The sequence below is a fragment of the Barbus barbus genome, assembly GCF_936440315.1.
Source record: "Barbus barbus genome assembly, chromosome: 47".
NCBI classification, from domain to species: Eukaryota; Metazoa; Chordata; class Actinopteri; order Cypriniformes; family Cyprinidae; genus Barbus; species Barbus barbus.
Genome location: NC_136725.1, coordinates 2,289,233 through 2,312,153, shown reverse-complemented (window position 1 = coordinate 2,312,153; position 22,921 = coordinate 2,289,233). Strand labels below are relative to the sequence as shown.

General features: G+C 39.8%; 1 protein-coding gene across 1 annotated transcript in view; it reads right to left on the bottom strand.

Moving 5' to 3' along the window:
- Positions 1–22,921, bottom strand: part of LOC306865472 (chromodomain-helicase-DNA-binding protein 1-like) — a 31,500-nt gene that overhangs the window by 3,420 nt on the left and 5,159 nt on the right. The window contains exons 8-36 of the mRNA XM_079410078.1: positions 22,572–22,797; positions 22,390–22,490; positions 22,120–22,298; positions 21,912–22,036; positions 21,576–21,792; positions 21,398–21,487; positions 20,294–20,484; positions 19,860–20,048; positions 18,704–18,866; positions 16,495–16,647; positions 16,331–16,402; positions 15,920–16,069; positions 15,354–15,502; positions 13,910–14,006; positions 12,437–12,532; positions 12,143–12,319; positions 11,520–11,680; positions 9,799–9,840; positions 9,582–9,715; positions 9,055–9,193; positions 8,671–8,821; positions 8,209–8,331; positions 7,877–8,020; positions 5,486–5,743; positions 4,752–4,877; positions 3,347–3,525; positions 3,160–3,259; positions 2,960–3,011; positions 1,886–2,114 (exon numbers count right to left, since the gene is read on the bottom strand). Coding sequence (XP_079266204.1) covers positions 1,886–2,114; positions 2,960–3,011; positions 3,160–3,259; positions 3,347–3,525; positions 4,752–4,877; positions 5,486–5,743; positions 7,877–8,020; positions 8,209–8,331; positions 8,671–8,821; positions 9,055–9,193; positions 9,582–9,715; positions 9,799–9,840; positions 11,520–11,680; positions 12,143–12,319; positions 12,437–12,532; positions 13,910–14,006; positions 15,354–15,502; positions 15,920–16,069; positions 16,331–16,402; positions 16,495–16,647; positions 18,704–18,866; positions 19,860–20,048; positions 20,294–20,484; positions 21,398–21,487; positions 21,576–21,792; positions 21,912–22,036; positions 22,120–22,298; positions 22,390–22,490; positions 22,572–22,797 — 4,213 coding nt within the window. The remainder of the gene's footprint in view (positions 1–1,885; positions 2,115–2,959; positions 3,012–3,159; positions 3,260–3,346; positions 3,526–4,751; positions 4,878–5,485; positions 5,744–7,876; positions 8,021–8,208; positions 8,332–8,670; positions 8,822–9,054; positions 9,194–9,581; positions 9,716–9,798; positions 9,841–11,519; positions 11,681–12,142; positions 12,320–12,436; positions 12,533–13,909; positions 14,007–15,353; positions 15,503–15,919; positions 16,070–16,330; positions 16,403–16,494; positions 16,648–18,703; positions 18,867–19,859; positions 20,049–20,293; positions 20,485–21,397; positions 21,488–21,575; positions 21,793–21,911; positions 22,037–22,119; positions 22,299–22,389; positions 22,491–22,571; positions 22,798–22,921) is intronic.

The window sequence follows — 22,921 nt, the reverse complement described above, 5'->3', positions numbered from 1 at the left end:
GTTAAAGGTGCCATAGAATGCATTGATACAGTATTTTAAATTGTTCTCTGATATCTACATAGAAGTTATGTGGCTTAGGAAATGGCAAAAATTCTCCAGAAACTGTTTTACATGTTCATTTACAACCCTAGGATTTCTCTCTAGAATCAAACGGTCTGTTATTACCTTATTTGGAAGGGTCATGAATAATAATGTTGAGCTCTGCTCTGATTGGCTGTTTCCCAGTGCGGCTCAATGTTGAGCTCTGCTCTGATTGGCTGTTTCCCAGTGCGGCTCAATGTTGAGCTCTGCTCTGATTGGCTGTGTCCTAGTGCGGCTCAATGTTGAGCTCTGCTCTGATTGGCTGTTTCCTAGTGCGGCTCAATGTTGAGCTCTGCTCTGATTGGCTGTGTCCTAGTGCGGCTCAATGTTGAGCTCTGCTCTGATTGGCTGTTTCCTAGTGCGGCTCAATGTTGAGCTCTGCTCTGATTGGCTGTGTCCTAGTGCGGCTCAATGTTGAGCTCTGCTCTGATTGGCTGATTCCCAGTGCGGCTCAATGTTGAGCTCTGCTCTGATTGGCTGTTTCCCAGTGCGGCTCAATGTTGAGCTCTGCTCTGATTGGCTGTTTCCCAGTGCGGCTCAATGTTGAGCTCTGCTCTGATTGGCTGTTTCCTAGTGCGGCTCAATGTTGAGCTCTGCTCTGATTGGCTGTTTCCCAGTGCGGCTCAATGTTGAGCTCTGCTCTGATTGGCTGTTTCCCAGTGCGGCTCAATGTTGAGCTCTGCTCTGATTGGCTGTTTCCTAGTGCGGCTCAATGTTGAGCTCTGCTCTGATTGGCTGTTTCCCCAGTGCGGCTCAATGTTGAGCTCTGCTCTGATTGGCTGTTTCCCAGTGCAGCTCAATGTTGAGCTCTGCTCTGATTGGCTGTTTCCCAGTGCGGCTCAATGTTGAGCTCTGCTCTGATTGGCTGTTTCCTAGTGCGGCTCAATGTTGAGCTCTGCTCTGATTGGCTGTTTCCTAGTGCGGCTCAATGTTGAGCTCTGCTCTGATTGGCTGTTTCACAGTACGGCTCATTTCAGTAGCTCACACATCAGGAAGGAAACACAGGGAAAATATATATTTCAATCCTTTCTCTCACAGTTATATCGTCGGGTAATTATACTGTAAATAAATCGCAGGCATCAGGGAGCTGCCATTAATGCGGGGCATTACAACTGCTTTCGAATGCACAATCACTTTTTACTTTCGAGATTCACGATCGCACAAACTCTGTTTATACTATGGAGCGGCAGTACTTAACACACATTTTACAAGATCAGATGCTTGCCAGTGGTGCTCAGGATCTGTAAAACATTCGCCATCATCCTCAGTCATCTCTCCTTACTCTGTGTATGTGGTAAGTGAAATCTTATGTACTGTAATGTAACAGGATACCGCTAACAAGGAGCTAACCATGTCCCTTTAGTGGCTCGTGTTATTTGCTTTCTGTGCCTTTCTGAATACAGACACCAACCCATCCCTGCACTTCACATCCCCTGCACAGCCTGGAACATAAAATTTTTCTCCATGATCTGCTGTTTTTGCTGTTGTCCACGCTTGTTTCTTCACAATACCTGCAGAACGTCTGATGATTCGGCTGGCGGCTGGCCTAGAACATGGGCGGGTTTATGCAAATGTAGGGGGTGTAACTATTAGTGATCCCGACTGTAACGTCACAGTCGGTGTTATGTTCTGATTCGCCTATTTTTCAGTGGTGTTTTGCATGCACAAGAGGAAACAATGGTGTTTGAGGCTCACGGTATGTCATTTCCATGTACAGAACTGTTATTATTCAACTACGGCAAGGTAAACACAGTTTTCCATTCTATGGCACCTTTAAACATTTTTAGAGTAAACCGAAAAGCACCTGCTGTCCTGTCGCTCTCCTCTCTCTCTGTACTGGTCTCTCTCTCGCTCTCGGTGGTCTTTGCCGTTGCTGAAGGAGTAGGGTCTCTTCCTGGAATCAGCGCTCTTCCTGTAGTCGCCAGAATGCCGATCTTTGCTGTGCTCATGGTAGCGAGATGAATGATGTCTGTCAGAGCTGTAGCTGTCTCTGCTGCTGTCGTCCTGCTGTGACTCCTTTATCTGCTCAACATCTGCAAAAACAACGGCATTCAGTGTTACACAGCAGAAATGTGGCATTACCCATACACCATTAAAGCTGCAGTAGCAACAGGTCTTTTCTTTGTATTGTGACGTAAATCCAAGAGAAACAGTTCGTCGGAAAAATAATTAGGGCAGTGGTTCATCCATCGGTTGTTGACTGGACAGAAGCAGATTTGAATGAGTCTATATTAAAAAAGGGGTTTAAGCAGACTAAATGATTACATAAGTGCAGTAAACGTCACCAGAGAGACGCAGTTACATTAGAAAATCAAGATGAAACATGAAATGAAAAACATACATGGATGGATGAAACATTCAAAATATGATGAGTTTAAAAAATTGGGTAATTTGATTTTGAGACTTTAAGATCAAATGTGGCCCTGGAGCACAAAACCAGAAGCACAGATATTTTTGTAGCAATAGCCAAGAATACATTGCATGGGCCAAAATTATCCATTTATTCTTTTATGAAAATCATTAGGATAGGAAAGATCATGTTCCATGAAAATATTTAGAAAATTTCCTACCGTAAATATATCAAAACTTAATTTTTGATTAGTAACATGCATTGCTAAGAACTTAATTTGAACAACTTTAAAGGAGATTTTCTCAATATTTAGATTTTTTTGCTCCCTCAGATTCCAGATTTTCAAATAGTTGTATCTCCTACAAATATTGTCCTATCATAACAAACCATACATCAATGGAGAGATTATTTATTCAGCTTTCAGGTGGTGTATACATCTCAATTTTAAAAAATGGACCCTTATGACTGGTTCTGTGGTCCAGGGTCACAAATGTGCAATGTGTGACACAAAATGGAGAGCAGACATACCTGCATGTTTAAAGCTTTGTGTATTTACAGTGCTACTGTTCTGCTCCACTGCCTGAAATGAAGCAAACATCACAAACCATCAATTATAATATTCCAAAGATAAATATATAAATAACTTATTAAAGCAATGGATACTAACTCAGCAAAAACATTACAAAATATCATTACCATAACATAATCTCTGAAAACAGTGTCCATACCTGAGCGTTTTCTTGTCTTTTCTTGATGGCGTGTTTATACAGTTTGTGCAGTTTCCTTGCATCAAATTCCGTGAATTTTGAAACAAATATCCACAGATTTCTGGAATTAGGAAATAAACAAGGTTAAACTCAATATTAACCTTCATTTATATATTGCGGTTCTAAGCTCGTGATAAAATGGCCATACTTCCTCCACTGTTTGATCTGTTCAGGGTTGGTGTATTCTCTCAGACACTCGGTGATGTGATCTCCTATTTTGATCAGGCATTGGCGCGTGTGCTCCAGCTGCTCGCGCTCAGACAGACCCTTCTCTGGACGATCCAGCTGCTTGAGTGCTGCCTTCACTGGCCGCATGCGCTCCTTACACTGACAAACACACGATATAGAAACGTCATTCCAGTGCAATCACCTCACATCAATGTCCTTTAGAAAATGAGACATCAGCTCTGTACCAAACCTGCATGATCGGCATACTTTGGCCAACAAAATGGCAAATTTACCAAAAATGATGGAGCAGACTGCATCTTTATTAAGCCTTTAAGTTTAAGTACCCAGCAAGAACAGTGGTTACAAAATCACTATAGATAATCAGTGTTTGTGCTCTGGCTTTGAATTTTATGAGGAAATGTTTGGATCAGATGCAAATGTTACCATGGTTTCTTAGTATTTTAGAACCCACCCCATCAGCTTCCAGTGATATTAAGCAAGGAGGAAGTTAAAGGGGTCATGACATGAGAAATCAAATTTGCCTTGATATTTTGGCATATAAGAGGTCACAAACATTTGCATTAACACTGCCTCCAGACCTAGACATCGACAAATAGTCTTCCTCTCACCATAGGCCCCGCCCACTGGCGTTCACTCGCTTACGGCTGACACTTGATTACGCTGAAAGCGAGCGTCACGTCAAAAGCAAACAGAAAGGACAATCACTGCCGCTATCTTGTCTACACTGGATACAGTATACTGATGAGTGTTCACTTTCTGACGCGTTTGGTTTAAACAGCTCGTTCACATCTTTGTACAGATATCAGAAGTATCACAGCGTAAGGAACAAACACTCCATATCGTGCCAGAGGATTGATCGGAGCGTTTTGTTTTGTAAATGAGGCACAGTGTCATGAAGAGTTCACAAAGAAACATGTTTAAAGATGAAGCAGTACTAAATCTGACTGCAGCTGCATCACAAACCACAAGGAAATGATTTCATGATGCTTTGTCTGGAAATGACCATTTTTTTTGATTATAACATTCACATGCAATAGATGATGTTAGCCAAGCATAACAGTGGCCGATTACTGACAAGCCTTAAGACGGGTCATTTTAGACAGAGGGTCAGAATGAGGGTTGAAAATAAGCATTTTTTCAAATATCTGTTTTTTGTGCAAAAAAAAATTTTTAACCTCAAGTATAAGTATACCTCAAGTAACATTAAAATAATTTTAAAAATCCATGTCATGACCCCTTTAATAGGGTTATCTTCTCACCAGAGCCACTCACTTGGTGACGCATTCCAGTTCTCCACAAACTGTAAATAAGGCTTCAGTCTGAGAATAGGAAAACACACATCTAGGGAGATGCCACAAACTCACCACACTGAAGGTTTTCTGGTCCAGTTCTTCAGACTCCTCGGACAGGGGGATTGCATCTCCTCCTGTGGGCGTGTGCACAGGGGTATCAGCGTTCTTCTCCCGCACTTCTGCCTTCACCTCTACAACCTGAGAACGTAGTCAATGGCTTTTGAATAACAATTCATGCAAATGTTGTACCCAATAGTATATCTGAATACAAAGACAAACATTACACTAGAATGTGTTAAATCCTAGCGAGTTGCCTAGAACTGCATATTTGCAGTCTTTGGCATGTGGCTATTGAAGTCCTTGTTGACAAACTACTTCAGTCAGTGTTTCACATCAATAGCCAGATTTTTGCCAAAATCTCTGTCAAAGGTGTGTCATACTCGTTGATTCAGAATGGAAAAAGAGGGACAGACTGAATTCCCTTGATACTTCTCACCGATTCGGTCACGTAAAGCTTGCTGAAATAACACAGACGTTTACACGCATCTCGACTGCTATGAAAAACATTACAGAGATCTGATTAATAAAGGAAACAGTCAGTGAGAGATTGAGAGAGTGCTTGTTTGAATGAGAGATGGAGAACATGCAAAAGACGACAATCCATAAAAAACAACTAGATAGAAATCGGCTAATCGAATGCAGACTTGACTCGCAATATGACTTTGATTTCCAAAAACACTTTCTTGGTAGGCAGCTCACTAGGTTTCAAGGGTGTGTTAGAGTTATGACATTATGAGCATTGTGACCTTCTCTGCAGGAGTCTCTTCTTCAGGCTCGGACTTCATCTCCTCCTCTTTTGGTTCCCTCTCTTTGCTGTCATGACCCTCCTCTTTCTTCTCCTTCTTAATCTCTTTTTTGACCACTTTCTCCATTATGTCCTTCTCTTCAGGCTCTTTATCCTCAGGCTCATCCTCATCAGACTCTTCATCCTCGTCGTCCTCCTCCTTTACCGGCCGCTCGGACACACGCGCTCTTCTGTTGGCCGGCTTAGCTGGAGGAGTTTCCTGGAAGAACACAAGAAACACTTTAGCACAGGCGATGGGTGGGACTTTATTCTTTCATCAAAGTTGTCAAATTGCAAGAGAGAATATTTATTTTTAAATATAACCGAGGTGGAATGGAGCATGGAAAATATCAATAGAAAAGTTCTGAGTTGGATCAGAGTATCAGAGTTGGAGAAAGCCATTAAAATCTTCATTGTGGTCAAGAGACAACTGTTCAAGTAAATTTGGTCAATTAGTTTTTTTTTTCGTCTTTAAATCTTTAGAATTAGTATACTGATAAATCCGCTAGACTGCAGGGAAAAGGCTTAAGAAGCAGAGAAGTGAGAATCACTCACAATGTCATACCACTTTGTCAAAGCCAATTGTGTTCCTATAACTTCATGAAATGTCTTACAGTCGGGATGCATCAGGCCTCGTTTACACCTGGTATTAAGATCAGTCTCAGGCGATGTGGTCAGAAATGCATCCACTCTAGCCTAAGTGCACATCATACAGCAAATGTCATCAGTCTTAAGAAACCACGCTGTAAAGGCTTTACTGCTCTTTTTTTTGACAATGTACCTTGTGAAAGTGCATTCTCAGCACTTACTAGCATAAAAAAAAGTGACTACAGAAAGACCGCAGACAGTCTTAAGGCCGTTTACACTAGTGCGTTTTCGTTTTAAAACGGTTTTAAAATTAAAACAATCCACTGCGTTTCAGAAACGATCTCCGTCTACACAACACAACCTTAAACGCATGTCACATGACCATTCATGCAGGTACAACCATAGATATGTATAGGTAGATCCCTATTATTTAGATGCGGACGCGTCTGCGTGCCTGGAGCGGTCGAATGGGGAATCTACCCACACATATCTATGTGTACAATAACGAGCATGATGCTATTGTTTACACAGTCATCAAGCACACGCAGAGAGAATGCAGGCAGCCATGCTATCGTTTTCAAAAGTCTGCGTTTTGGTCCGTTTACACTGAAACACAACCCTAGAGTTTTCAAACTAAAACGGGGTCTGCAGCGCTTTCAAAAGTCTCAGTTTTCGACCTCGAAAACGCCGGAGTAGTGTAAACGACAGGCGTAACCGTAGGAAAAGTTATGCGTTTTAAAATGAAAACACACTAGTGTAAACAGGGCCTAAGCGGGTGAGAAGGGTACACAGAAGGATGTTAAATGCTTTGGGCAAAGTGTCGAGTTTGATGACAATACTATGAATGCTCTAGGATGATGGTTTAACCTTTCACTCTAAGGCTCCCCATTGTCCAAAACAATATTTAAATACATAAGATATTTGTGATATTTCTGCTGTAATGAAAGTTAATTATTCACACAATCTAAATATATTATAACAATTTGTATTTAACTTAATTACAATGTTAAAATTATATACTTATTTAAATAAATCTATTAAATTCTGTAGTTTCAGATTCAAAAACTGATTGTCCTTCAAGGTTCAGTAATGAATCTATATAACTTTTCTACTTGTTTGTGATTATTGTCATCAAAATGATTTAACTCACAAATTGTATAGTCATTATAGACATTTCTGAGTTTCAAGATTTGATTAATGTCCATGACTTAACCCTTAAAGAATTCCCTTTCTTGAAGTGCCCTTCTGCGTCATCATCTCGTGCCCACACAGAGGCGCCGTCATCATGCAAAACATCTGTGCAAAGGATCATGGGAGCCCGAAGTGTCCATCAGTTGTACCCTTCTAAATCCTTCATTCCGAAGGGCCCTTTGAAGTGGACAGATTTGAGCACTTCGGTTTGGAACGACACTTCAATATGGCGGCCATGACTGTTTCCACTCCGAAGTGCCCTTCAGAGGGCGATAAATCCCATTTGGAAAGCACCGCAAATTAAGGAATGTGTCAGTTTTTATCTTAATAGCAGAAATAGCTTGTTAGCTTTAGCCGTTTTAGCTTTTTAAAAATGCTTGTTTTGCCATATAATAAATCTTAAGCCGTCTTGTAGCCCTCTTGTAAGTGTGCTGAAGCCTCCGTGGTTGAGAATCACTGCTCTAGCAGTTTGACATAGAAGGCTTTTCAGTAAGTTATTAGCTTAAACATAACAGCAGCGGCCTCAGCCTCCGCCCTCACATGATACACCAGCACCTATTACAGCAACACAAACCTTTTCCTCTTCCTCCTCCTCATCCTCTTCTTCAGAGCTCTTATCTGATGGTGGTGCAGAGGACAGACTGTTCATCACGTCATCCATCTTGGGTTTTACAGCTTTATTCTTCTTGCCCCGTGGTTTTCTCTTGCGTGAATTTGCCTATAGAGCAGAAGGAGCAACAGTGACCGTATTGTATGATCAATAAAGCACTAAACAGCAAATGAAATGACGAGTTGTTCACAGACAGCGTTATTGTTATAAGTTATAATTTAGCCACTTTACACAACACTGTTTGTTGCTTACATCTGCTTTTAGTGAACCAAGTGTGTTTAATCTGCGTGACTCACTGTGCCGGCCTGTTTCTGTGCTTCCTTCTTGGCGAGGTCTTTGCTCAGTAATTTGATGAGGTAGTCAGCCCGTGTCTGCAACTGCTTGGCCTGTGGCTTCTTGTCAGGGTCATCTGGAAGGAGCTGCAACAAGTTTTGTAACAATTTATCACTTAAACATCATATATAAATCACTACAGCAACAAGGACACAACAATGTAATGACATATTCATCAAACACCACGGTAACACTTTATTTTAAGGTGTCCTTGTGACACATTACATGTACTTACTATTATAATAAAAATGCATAATTACATTCAAGTAACCCCAAGCCAAACTGTAATTCTAACCCTAACCATATAGTTAGTGTACATGTAGTTAATTAGCATTACTCAGTACTTAATGTAACTGTACACTGTAACAAGGACACCTTAAAATAAAGTGCAACCAACACCACTGATTCTCCATGCGTTTCTGCACCTTATGTGTGAGGTTGAGGTCTGGATCCATCTTGATCATCTCCCAGCTGCCATAACCGTACTCATAAATTCCAATGAGCAGGCTGGAGTCGTCCTCTTTACTCCACTCAATGTCAAAATGAGCTGCCTTTGAGTGGCATGGGATTATATACCTGTAAATATTCAAGACAAAAAAAGATTGTCTTGTTTAACAAGTCATTTTTCTGCCCTAAAACGACATAGAACTGAATGCAGGGTCTTGACATAGGCTCTTTTAAAACAACTACTTTTAACGCTGCTTTCTGTAGCCAAGAAAAAGACATTGAAGACAAACACTAACAAAAGCAAAACTGTGTCAAAATCAGGCTAGGGTTGCATGAACTGCAATGCACTCATGTTAATATACCTCTTCCTCTCCTCAGGGTCAGCGGGAATGGCCTTGTGTAATGGTGCCAGTTCCTCCTCATGAGAGATCACCAGCTTAGCATTGACCTGAACCCCTGAGATCCTGAAGGTGGGTCCCTTCACCTTCCCTCGCCTGCCTCCTGATATGAACCAGCACAAAACAAAATCAAGTCAGGCCTTGAAATGTACTTCTTAAAAATGTCCAATCCCAAATGCTTCATATGGAAGTGGATTTATTCATTGCAGTGAGGAGTCTAAATCTTTATTTTACTAGTAGTGTCTTATTCATGCTACTTTATGACATCCAGAATGTTATAACTGCACCCCTGCAATTAAATGTGCTTTTCATTTCATCAAGGGTGGAAAGAGGATGACACAAATAACCCAGAAGCATGAATTTCTCTGCAGGATTATGTGGAATGAGTGAAATGCACAAAACAATAACCCAGCCACAATTTCCCGCCCTCCAGGCCCAAGTTTGCACCGACTCCTCAGTAACCCGTCAGTGTGGCTGTGTGCTGCTCTTGCCTGAGGTTCGTTCGGGTCCACAGGGGTTCTCCCTTAGCGTTTTCAGACAGCCGTTGTGTACAGTCTCAGCCAGCCGCCGCAGATCATGCTCTGATTTGTCCACCAGCTCAGCATCGCGAGCGATAGCATCAAGCCTGTAAAACACGGAAAGTCACATCAATGACAGAGGTCAACGCACGACTGCTATCATAAGAAGAAATGAAAAACAGCTACTAACCTTTCTAAAGGGCCACCAAACTTCTTATAACTTTTAATAAACCTGTGTGCAAAAGAAGTTTTATAGTAAACATTAGTCATACAAAATTAAGCAATTTTACGTTTTAATACATTAATTCAAGATTAGGGATGGGCGATATGGCCTAAAAAATTTATCACGATAATTTCAGGTATTTATTGCGATAACGATACAAATGACGATAATGTGGGCTACATCATTCTTATTTGTCTACATTTTTTTTTCTTCATTACAAACTTTGTTTGGTTTTATTTTGTATCATTGCAGGTTAAAAGTAATTCACTATGTTATGCAGATGCAAAACGCTAGACTGCGAATAAGATTAGCTACAGTTTCACATTTTATAAATATTTGAACAATATATTCAGCATATTTAACAACCTGTTTTGTATCGTTATTTAATGCATAAGTGATTTATTAAAACAAAATTATGAGGCTATGCTCTAGAGTCTAGACTATTATTCATATGCAAGTGTTTGTGCGGAAAAGAATGCGCATGCATGACAGTGAGGTGCTCGCGCGGATCACTTGCATTTTTTCCTGATAATGAAACAACTTAAAATAATAATAATAAAAAAAAAGAAAACTTAAAATTGGGGCTCGTCATATACATGAGAAATATTTCTCAGGGCTCTACGCTTACTTTTCTTTTTAGGAGCGCTTGTGCTTCTAATTTAAAATATTTAGGAGCACGGTCAAAAATTTAGCAGCACCTTCAAATCAATAATCAACAATTCTGATCAAAAATGAACCTTCCCATTACGAGGTGATATTTGACTCAAAGTGATTTAGAGGGAATTTTGTTTTTACATTTGTAATGGCATTTTTCTAACTTTATTAAAAGTTTGGCATCTTTTATGTCAAATTCAAATTGGACGCGTTTCCACTCTTTGTAACCACCATTTTTCTGTACACTTTGCATATTACGGTAATTTGCTCCTCATCTGATTTTCTGTAACCAAACCAGTGCAAATTGTGGAGGTAGCTCCTCGCGTAACAACAAGCTCCTCCTCATGGTGCGTTCACACCAGACGCGAATGAAGCGTTAAGCGCGAGTGATTTACATGTTAAGTCAATGCAAAGACGCGAATAGACATCCTGCCGCGCAATTCGCGCGAATGACGCAGCGCGAATTGAGCGTTTAGAGCGAAATTCTATACATATGCTCTCTGTGGCAGTCATACATGTGCGCCTGGCAGAAGTCCCGCCCATGACGCGAATTCGTGTCTGTTGTGCAGTGAATTTCACGCGCGAATGAAGCGAGTAACCCAAAATGTTCACGCGTCCAACTACGCGCGAATAGAGCGATTTATTCGTGCAAGTCGCGTCCGGTGTGAACGCACTGTCAGCCTCACGTCCGCCTTCCGCCATGCTTGTTTTCACTCCGCACGTGAACAGTGAATCGGGCGCGCACAAAACTACGTCATCAACTAGACTTATCGTTATTATCGTGAGGAGACAAATTTTTATCGTGAGGTGAATTTTCAACGGTATATCGCAAACGATAAGATATCGCCCATCCCTATTCAAGATTACACTTTAATGTTAATTAGAATATATACATTCTGTGTGAAGAAAAACAATTAATTAATTTCACAGTGAACTGTCCTCAGATTATCCAAAAATGAAATGCAGTGGGGTTTTTTTTGACAGATTTTCCCCCCTAGTGTTGAATTTGCTAAACTGAGAAGCAGCAGCTTTACCTGCGGATCTCCGCATCAGTGAAGCCCTTAATGTTCTCTCTTGGAATAGTTCGAGGTCGTCCTCGTTTCTTGGGCCTCTTTCTGTCGGAGACAGAATCGCTGTCTGAACCAGAGTATCGTCTGTTCCGGCTGCGTCTGCCCTCGTTCCCATTAAAGTTGCTCTGTCATCACAAAATAAAACAAAGACATGAAGCTCAATCTGCTATGGTCTTGTTTAGTTTCATACATTCATAACATTATGCATAGACCACACATCTATCAGATTATTTCGGTAATTTCTTTTTCATTTATTGAACTTTGACATTGATGTGTTTATTTTTTTATCCTATCACCTATTTTGTATGCTATTTTATATTTTTATGTTTGTTTTAATGTGGGTGGGGGATATACAATTTTGTAATTGTATGAAACTTTTTGTTAATGTCTTGGAAAAGTTGATAAAGTATAAAAAAGGAAATAAACAGTACAAAGCAATAGGTGTGCATGTTAGTTTGTGTGTCATTTATCTCTTATGGACCAGTAAGGGCATCAACACCATTAATTTGGTCTAATGAAAATAATTCATAATGTAAGCCAAGTATTTGACATTACTGGCAGTGTTAAACACTGTATGACTGGCTAACCTGTTTAGCACACTTCCTCATGCGGGGCAGTAAATAGATCTCTGCTAGCTCTTTTTGTCGCTCCTCTTCCTCGAGTCTCCTCCGCTGCTCCTCGGGGATAATGTCATCCCAGTTCTTATTGTCCCTCTCGGTGTCCATATCAATCTCCTCCTCCTCCATCATGGAGAAATTTGCTACCTGCAAGACGGAGCAAGCATTGTTTAATTGTGTGCTAATCGTGTGACTGACAGTCTCTGGAGACGGTCCAGCACATGTGGAAGGGGGATCACAGATTTTAAGTTTTAAAGTGTATACCTTAAACTGTGAGAGAAGCTCCTCTCCTACAGTCGATGGTCCAGGGTCGTTCTCCCTGGTCTCTGCTCTCTTCAGGATTTCATCAATGTCCATCTCCTACCAGACCAACAAACATGTCAAACATTAGAAGTCCGTATCCATACACTGACAACCATGGTTGTGTTAAATAGGAGTGGGAAATATGACCAAAATCTTGTATGACAGTAATTTTATAATAATGATAATAACAATAATAACAAAATAATAATATTAGCCTAACATAAGTAAAAAAAAAAATCTCAAGCTTACTGAAGACAAGCAGTCAGTGACAAAATAAGAACAAAGGAACTATTACAAGCAAAAGGACAAAAAAACCCAAAACAGAACAGACACAAATGATACAGACCTACTTGAAAAGCACTAGAAATACTACTTAAACTGTGTTAAGAACAAAACTAAAAACACTGCAGTCATCACGGAGTAAATCTATATGTAATTGATTTAATTTACAATTTAAGTTACAGAAGTGATTCAGTCAAAAGCAGTGAGATTTTCTTTCTTTTGTTGTTTGATTAACATTCATGGCACAGACAGCAGCAGGTTTATTAGCCTGCTGTCCCTTTAAGACCAAATGCACAGATCTAATATACTGATACACATGCACTCTCTCTTAACTCTTTACTTTCACTTAAGACAAAACCAACTGTTCAAAACCAACTGTTCCCCAAAACCAACTGTTTTGGGGAAGTCGTGGCCTAATGGTTAGAGAGTCAAACTCGTAATCCAAAGGTTGTGGGTTTGAGTCTCGGGCCGGCAGGGATTGTAGGTGGGGGGAGTGAATGTCCAGCGCTCTCTCCACCCTCAATACCACGACTGAGGTGCCCTTGAGCAAGGCACCGAACCCCCAACTGCTCCCCGGGCGCTGCAGCATAAATGCTGCCCACTGCTCCGGGTGTATGTTCACAGTGTGTGTGTGTGTTCACTGCTGTGTGTGTGTGTGTGTGTGTTCACTGCTGTGTGTGTGTTCACTGCTGTGTGTGTGTGTGTGTTCACTGCTGTGTGTGTGCACTATGGATGGGTTAAATGCAGAGCACGAATTCCGAGTATGGGTCACCATACTTGGCAGTATGTCACTTCACTTCACTTCACTAAAGGGAGACTCACGAAAGGACATTGACACTTAAGTGTATATTTTGACCATTTAGGCTTAGACCATAAGGCACCAGTTCAGAGCTCCATTCACTACTCGCGCGCTGTAAGAAAAACGGCTTTATCTGTGCACTCAAACCAGCTCTCAGACAGAGCGCACACCTTACAAAAATTTCACTGCTTATTGCACTCAAATCACTTGTCTTTAAAACGCAGAGCTTAAACACATTCAATGACAAGCATTCATGATGCTGCACTACAGAAACGTCACATGAGCATAACCACAAGAGAGACAACAGTCCAAATTCTGTATATCGCCCTGGCCTAGTGTTAAACCCCACAGACCTGAGGCTCCTGCTCCTCTCCCTCCGGCTCTTTGAAAAGTTCTTCAGCACCAAACTTCAGGATGGCTGACAGTTCCTCTTTGTTGAATGGAGTGGAACTGCAGGAAATCGAACAATAAAAACACACCATATCAGGGCTCTACAGTGAGACTGTTTCAGTTGCATTTGCGTCTGAAAACTACTGCGTGCGACTATGAAAAAATATTTACACGCACCAGTGCGACCGACTCGATCAGCATATTTGTGTTTGTGCTGCGGGAGCTTTAAAGGTTTCTAACGTACTTGCGTGCTTTTGCAGCGTTGAGTAATGTATCACAGACATTATAACAAAAAAAGTGTAGACAGTGTAAATAAGAGATTCATTGTGCAGTATAAGGAGCTTCGTTGATTATTATGGAGTTTTGTGAGATCACGATGAACTAAGATGAGTGACAGCTTATTATTAAGAGAGTTTGCAAATGTGATACTGATTTAATACAACAGTTCGTTAAGCAAGAAGTTAATATTAAGTGACTTATATTGTCTGACTCCAACACTATTGACTTATTTTGCTCCATTTCATCAACGAAAATAGTTTCAAACAAAGTCCCAGCTGAGCCGCTGCGCATCTCCATTCAAACACAGCGGTGTTTCGTTTATGAATGAGCTGTGTTTTTAAATTAATCTAGTGAGTCAATGATTCAATTACCCATTCATAAAGACAGTCACATACTTCATTCCTGAATGAATCAGCCGTTCGAACGAATCAATTAAATGAATGATTCAGTGATCAAATCCGTGACATACCGCCACCTACTGGCAGTTTTAGTTTCATTTTTAACGCATCTTTTCTGTTATTTAAATCATTTAATATTTCTACATTCAAAATTGTATATTTAAAACATTAACCTCAACATGAATTTATGAATTTACTTGCACTTATGCAACCTCTGAGCCTCAAAACATCTGAAAATACACCTACAAGCCACTTGTGTTCTTCTGTGCCACCTCTGTAGTACAAATTTATTTAATACTGATTTCATTTGATTGGCATCTTATTCTACTTGTTTTTATTCTGTTGTTTTAATTAGAAATGATAAGAAAAAGCTTATAAATATATATATTTTTTTTATTTAAAATAAGAGATTATATACTTTTAATAAAGTCAGAAAAATACCATTACAAAGGTAAAACACAATATTCCCTGTAAATCACTTTAAGGAGTCAAATATCACCTCGTAATGGGAAGGTTCATTTTTGATTATTGATTTGAAGGTGCTCCTAAATTTTTGTCCGTGCTCCTAAATTTTTTAAATTAGAAGCACAAGCGCTCCTAAAAAGAAAAGTAAGCGTAGAGCCCTGCATATGTGTATACTATACTATACACACATACCAGAATTTCCACTTTTTTCTACATGTTCTTCAATAAAAAAAAAGTGCTTATATGTCAAGTTAGGTAGCTGTACCTTGAAGGAGCAGCACCCGTGTCAAGGACTGTCTTTCCCGTGGTGTCCATCCTCTGAATTACCAGGTGGTCCAACACCATTTTCTTCTTGGCTCTCTCAATAATCTCCTCCTCAACCGAGCCCTTTGTCACCAGACGGTATATATTCACCTGAAAGAGAAGATTACATAAACATTTACAGTACTGAACTACACTAAATTATACAGAATAAATGTGTGGATTAATTACTGCAAATGAAGTCATGATGTAATTAATACTGTTGCCAGGTCATAACTGAGACATTTAGGATCATGATTTTTCAGTAATACTATTATTAATCAATATCACTACTATTATTATTTATGACGTCAGACCAGATTACAACGAAAATGTAACAAATTTGAACAAAAGATTGTAATCACCATGTGCAGCTCTAATCAATATTCAGGCAATGAAGCCAGCATGCACTACATAACTGATAAACCAAGTAAATATTTGTAAAAGGTTTTGACTAATATATCAGTTATGGAACATATGCTGGTTTGACTGCATGTAATGTGAGGAGTTGATGCTAATGTGGAGACTGACCTGTTTTTTCTGACCAATCCTGTGCGCTCTGGCCTGGGCCTGCAGGTCATTCTGAGGGTTCCAGTCGGAGTCAAAAATGACCACTGTATCCGCAGAGGCCAGGTTAATGCCCAGACCACCTGCTCGCGTGGACAACAGGAAGCAGAAATCCTGCAAGAGACAACGGCAAACCTCGATTTTAATAGTTTTAATTTTTTTTAATCTACAACTTTCAACAAATTACACTTAATTATTACATAATTAATTTCCAGCTTGTGAAACGAAAGCCCAATTTCTTATTCTAAAAAATCTGAATTCTACCAAAATAATTTAATCAGTTCAAAGTGATGCAATTTTAGACTTCACAATGATAATGCAATCAACACCAGAATGAATATTTAAACTCTTAATAATCAGCGATGTCACACATACCTCAGAGCCCTCTGCATTGAAATGATCTAATGCCTGCTTCCTCATCTCACCCTTTATGGAACCATCCAGTCTCTACAAACACAAACACTCCCATAAGTCACACCTGAGCCACAAACAGTGCATTTAACTCCAGATCACTTGCAGTGAGCGAGTCCTGCCATCACCTGGAAGAAGAACTGCCGGTACTTCAGGTACTCAGCTAGGATGTCCAGCATCCGAACCATCTGGGAGAAGATAAGCACACGGTGCCCTCGTTCCTTCAGCCGAACCAGCAGTTTATCCAGAAGAATCAGCTTCCCACTGCTGCGAATAAGGTGCTGCAGACAATATATAAGGTATTGGTTAGCTGTGGTTATGCAGGACAGGTTTTTCCTCCAGCAAGAGCTTTTTAAAAAAAAGCTTTTAAATTTCCCAGGGAAAGCAAGAGCTGATAAAACGTAAAAAAACTGTAACTTGAATGCAGTGTAAGTCGCTTTGGATAAAAGCGTCTGCTAAATGCATAAATGTAAATGTAAAAAGATCACCACTTGCCCTTTCACTAGGAAGCCCCTAAAGCACAATATCCAAATTCCACCACACAGGTATTTTCTAGGATGTCTGCTTAGTGACACTTAGTGAGGACATTTTCTCTGACAAGCTACGCAATATCGCGTTCATAATCACAGTTAAATCGCATTTGATTAGGAACGCGATATTGCTTAGCTTGTCAGTGAACTACGGCTCTGTGTAGTAAATGCCGCTCCATCTGAAAGCAGGTGAAGGAGATTTACTACTAATCACAGAACCGGCTTTACTGACGAGCTGCGCATGACAATTGCATGCGATTTATCGTGCAGCCCTAATTAGAATGCGATTTCTTTTTCTTATATATTAAAAATAATTTATTTAAACCATCCTACATTCCCTTGACACCCAGTTAAGAGCCACTGCCCTAAAGTGACATTTTTGCAAATGCACAAAAAACATTTTTATGTGTGCAGGAAAAACAGAGCACAACTGGTAACACATGCTAATGTTTTCTTTTACATAAAAGTTTCTTATGTAAGCACAAATAGTTTCTTTAGGAGATTTGGAAGCAACTAATGCTGTTAAACTATTCACAAATAAAATTCTAATTTTGTGCTCTAACAAAGCAATAAATCACGTTTTCCATGTAAACAATATTTTAGCCAAACCATTTGTGACCTTTAAAGAAATAATTTTTCAACGTGACATTGTGAAAATATATGTAAAAATAGTAAATACTTGTTTATATTTTTTATAACCTAGTTATATTTGTGGCTATTAGGGCTGCCACTAACGACTATTTTTATTTAGAATAATCTATCGACTCATTTTTCAATTAATTGCTTAATCTAAACTATTAATTTCCCGCAAACAAAAACAACAATTTTACTTAAAAATATTTTATTAAACCAAATGAAATCCAAATTTCTATGAAATCCTTTTTTAAAGCAAAAGTGAAGTGCAACAGAGTGCAAGCAAGCAAGCGTCCATCTCATCCAAATCACTGAAATCAGTTCAGTATTATAGTGTGAGTCTAATAATAATACAATTATAATCAAAAAACACTTTTTAAAGGAGTATACACCAGAATTTATTTAGGTGAAAAATGTAAATGTGCAGTATTTCTGAAAAATACTTTTTTTATATATAAAATCAATTAATTGGAGATGCTTTTTATTATTAAGATTTAATGGAACAATTCAAATGGAATCCAGAAAATAATGGAAAACAGAATTTGGTACAGATAAAACTGAAAAACTCAATTAATTAGACAGGATTTTTGATTAATAAAATTTAACAAAACTGATTTCATTTTGAAACCACAATGTATTCTCCTGTGTTTATGTAGGTTTATTAATGATTTACCTTACAAATCTGATGAAATGGCGCACGTTGCGTTCCCAGATGAACGTTATTATAAACCCAAACTCACAACAGCATGCAGAGATGAGTTTGAGTCGCTCCACATGTAAATAATAACAGTTTCTGTGGAGCTACTGTGAACGGAGCCGCTGCGAGACGCACGAGCTTAACTACACGCATGGAAATAATTAAAGAGCATATACTGTGTGAACGGCATCGCATATAATTATTTAATTAAATCACAGCGGTTGTGAATTCACAATTCTGCTTAATTATGATTTTTAAATGTGTTTAATATATCATGCAGCCTTGGAAAATAGTCTAATAATGTGTTTTATGGATTCTCGTCCGTGAAATGCGCCACTTCCGGTATTTTGCCGGTTAGTCGACGCGAGCAAAATGAAGTCGACAATTTTTAAAAATCGACTAGCCGACTAAAATCGACGAATCGCGACAGCCCTAGTGGCTATTACAATTTTGACTAATTAGTGCTTGAAAACACACCTGTAGGCCTTCTTGTCTGGTGTAGAACTCGTTGTCCTCAGGCGACTTAATGAGGTAGCAGTGGTTACAGCATTTCTTCAACTCCATCATGACGTTGAGGAAGCCTGACTTGCTTCCTTTAGTGCCTTTACTCAGGGCTTTATAGTTTCTTGTCAAGATCCACCTAAACAAAAAATAATGGTTAATCTATGGGCATTTAATCAAAAGATCGGATATAAGTGGTAATTATATGGCCAACAGGGATGTAACGATTCACTCAACTCCTGATTTGATTCACGATTCGATTCTCTCACAATTTATTTTTTACAAAATGAGATTGAAAACATTATACAGTAAATGGGAAGGTGTCCTTTTATTAGGTTATTGCTGCACGTTTCTTTGTGAAATTGAAATAAAACTAAACTGAAATTTTAAAACAAACCCCAAATCAAATAAGCAAGTTACACAAATAAAACAAATAGCTTCATATAAACAAACTAACGCTTTGTCTGTGCTCTTTCCATTTAAAATGAGAGGCAACCACTGCATTTTAATCATCATCCAAACAAAGATGCAGCGTAGATGCAGCATGAGCAGTTTTTAATCTAAATTAGACCGTATCATTTCAAAATCTGAAGCAAAAACAGAATGGACTCTAGTTTTGTGAAACTATACTACACATAACATATCTGAAGGAAACGGCAGACGAGCTGAATGAGACAGAGTCACTCTCTGCCAGCAGGTGGCGCTTATGGAACAGCAGCGATACAGTGTTTCCTTGGTTACCGCTGTAAACAAAGCAGAGCTGTGCTTATAAACATTAATATGCATCGTTAAGAGACAAGATGAGAATATGACGTAAACTTTTCTAAAGAGTCAGTTCCCCTCAGAGATATATTCATATAAACTCCTCCAATTGTATCGCAATTTGTTTGGCATCTCAACCAATCTGAATCGTCACATATTTGAATCGATTTTCAACCGGCTCGCGGTTAATCGTTACATCCCTAATAGCAAGGAGGATCTTCTTCAGGAACAACCATTTGTTAGGATATAGAGTGACAAGACCAGTTACATGAATACAGTAAAATGGCGTTTCCGTGCGGTCTTGTAAAAGCTTGTGTTTGAGCAGTCTCTCTCTACTGTATTCATTGCTTTACTCTAAATGCTGTCTTACTTGTAGTATTGTTTCTGAACAGCGCTCATCTCCACCCTGAGTATCTGCTCCACCTTGGCAGGCAGAGATTTCTCCACATCCTTCTTCACTCTGCGCAGCAGGAAGGGCTCCAGCGCCTTATGAAGGCTGGTATAGCCAGAGTCTCTGCCTTTGCCATGGTCCTCTTCAAACAGCTCCCACGAGTGAAATCTACCAACATGCCAGATTATATCAGCCCTTTATTCAGTGACATTTGACTATTACATTGTAATACACCGATACAAGAATGTGGTTAACTCTTGTCTCTATGGTACTCAGCCTTGACATTTTAAAACAAACCACAAAGCGTTACAAGAGCTACCAAAATACCACATGAAAAAAAACTTGCATATAGTAACACTGCTACAATGACGCTGTGGCTACATATTGAACTGATATGACAAGAGCACACTTACTTTTCAGGCATAATAAAATGTAGTAGAGACCAAAGCTCTTTGAGTGAGTTCTGGAGGGGTGTGCCTGTGATCAGGAGCCTGTGGTTGGACTTGAACTCGATCATAGTCTTGTAGAGGAGCGAGTCGTCGTTCTTCAGCCGATGGGCCTCGTCTACGCCAATGAACGCCCAGTTCACATTTCCTAAAAAGGACTGCAAGAGCAAGTATAACAATGAGCTCTCTGGTCTGATAAAATACACATTCCTGTCTTTTACATAGCCTACATATTAACTTATGTGCATTAAAGGGCACCTTTTATGTATAATTCACTTTTATAAGTTGTTTGATCATAAATGTGTGTTGGTAGTGTGTACACAACCACTATACAATGACAAAAATCTACCTGCTCCTTTTTTTAATCCCCCACACTAGAGCATTTAAAAGCAGCATTTAAGTAAGAAATGCTTTCTTATTAGAGCTACAGAAATTATTCATTCAAGAGCAACGAGTGATTTTCTGTTTGGGTCATATTAACAGTGTAGACCAGCAGTAGGTACTGTATATTACACTGCTATCACTTAATACACAGATCTAATATAAACATGCGATTTCATTCCAGGGGTTTACCTTCACAGACATACCAGATTGTGTTTATGCAAATTATGTTTTTAACACAAACATGTGTATTTGACAGTTTAAGCGCAAATAAGACATGAAAGAGAACTTAGTTTAGTACTCACATGCCGTGTTACAGCTGCTTTCTGAGCACTCAGAAAGCCATATAATCAAACCAATTTGTCTTTAAGACGCATTATTTTAGCGTGACATGATAATCAAAACCAAACAGATGTTTTTAGCAGAGTATCTGAGGTACAAGGTAAAGGCACAGCAATATTCTGGAAAAAGCGGCAGGGAGCAGCAGCTCATTTGCATTTAAACGAAAACAGTGTGTTCCTGCGTCCACTCAAAATAGGCATTTTCAAAATGATATAATAAATGATCTGTGGGGTATTTTGAGCTGAAACTTCACAGACACATTCTGGGCACACCTGAGACTTATATTACATCCAATAAAAAGGGGCATAATAGGTGCCCTTTGAACTTGGCTTTCAGCTCAAGCTGTACCTTATCCTTCAGCAGAATTTCATATGTAGTAAGCAGAATGTTGAACTTCAGTCGTTTGGTCTGCGGATGCATCCATTCATGTGTCCGGATCTGAACAACAAACAGATTGGCGTTACACTTCCTGTATGCAATAAACCCAAAACCAGCTTATTCTAGCCTTTTTTTTTTAAAATCACACCATGTTTCTGCTGTTGATGTCTCCCAGGTACACCACAACATTCATCTGAGGAGCCCAGAGCAGGATCTCCCTCTGCCAGGATGTGAGGGTAGACAGAGGCACCACCAGAAGGAATGGCCCATAAAGCTGGTGCTCATTGAACAAGTAGTTGAGGAAGCTGATCGTCTGGATGGTTTTGCCTAGACCCATCTCATCTGCCAGGATGCAACTGTTTCCTCTGGGAAAGCATAAGAGTATAAGTGATGAAGAAACTCATGAAATCATTCACAACTGTGGCAATCTTTCTATCAATGAAACCAGGGTGATGTCTATTAGGAAGAAACCAAACGGACATACTTGCACCAAGAATGGGCCATCCAGTTCAGACCCTCCAACTGATAATCCCGCAGCTCCAATCCCTCTGCGCCAATGTAGTGAGGCTGCTTCTTCATGGGTACAAACCGTGGCCTCTGTTTTAAAACCTAAAGGAAATCCAAAATTGAATTGGTTGGACAGTGGCCGGTTTCATTTACTTGCTCAGATGACCAGCGCTGTGTGCCGTTACCTTGCAGTCTCTGGAGGGAGTGGTTTTGCACTGATGGCGACTCATGTAATCATCAATGCACTTTTGAAACTTTCTGCCAATAAGAGCGCCGTCTTCCCAGCTGCACTCGAAGTATGGCAGCCCCTGCCACTTACAAAGGTAATCTGGATAACCTGCGATAGACTTCTGATTTGAATGTCCTGCAAGATTAAGACAACAGAAAAGGTAAATAAACACTAAATAAGCAACAATGGAATGAAACAAAGTCAATGGCAGGCAGCTTCCTCTTACCGATTATTCTTTCCACAAGCTGATATTGTGAATGCAAGTCATCCATGAGTTCCTGCTGACAGTTGAAGTATTCCACATCCTCAGGCGAGGCAGCTTTGAGCCTATGGGCGACAGGGTAAGAACAAATTAGCATCGAAAGACACTTTACCTAAAGGAAATTAAGTGTCTTTAAGGAATCATACCATTTCTTTTTCTCCTGCTCTTTTTTCTTGAAGTTGTCCAGTTTCTTCATGCCCTTCACGTTCTGTTGTTTGAGTGTCTCCTCTGTCTCCCAGGTGTTGTGAATGTGGGACCAGTTCTTCCATTTCATCAAGTATTGAACCTCTCCTGGCTGTCTGCTGGGGTCAAAGTTGGCGTTGGGGTCTCCATCTGCCTCTACTGCATACACCGTGCTTACTCCCCCAGTTGCTGTTAAAGAGCAAGACAACACTTTAACGTTTAATATCTCTGAACTTTTCTCCCAAGCTGAATGTGTTTTCACGTTTCGCTCTACCTCAAGTAAAACAGACTGAACCTGCAGTCCTGCCCATTG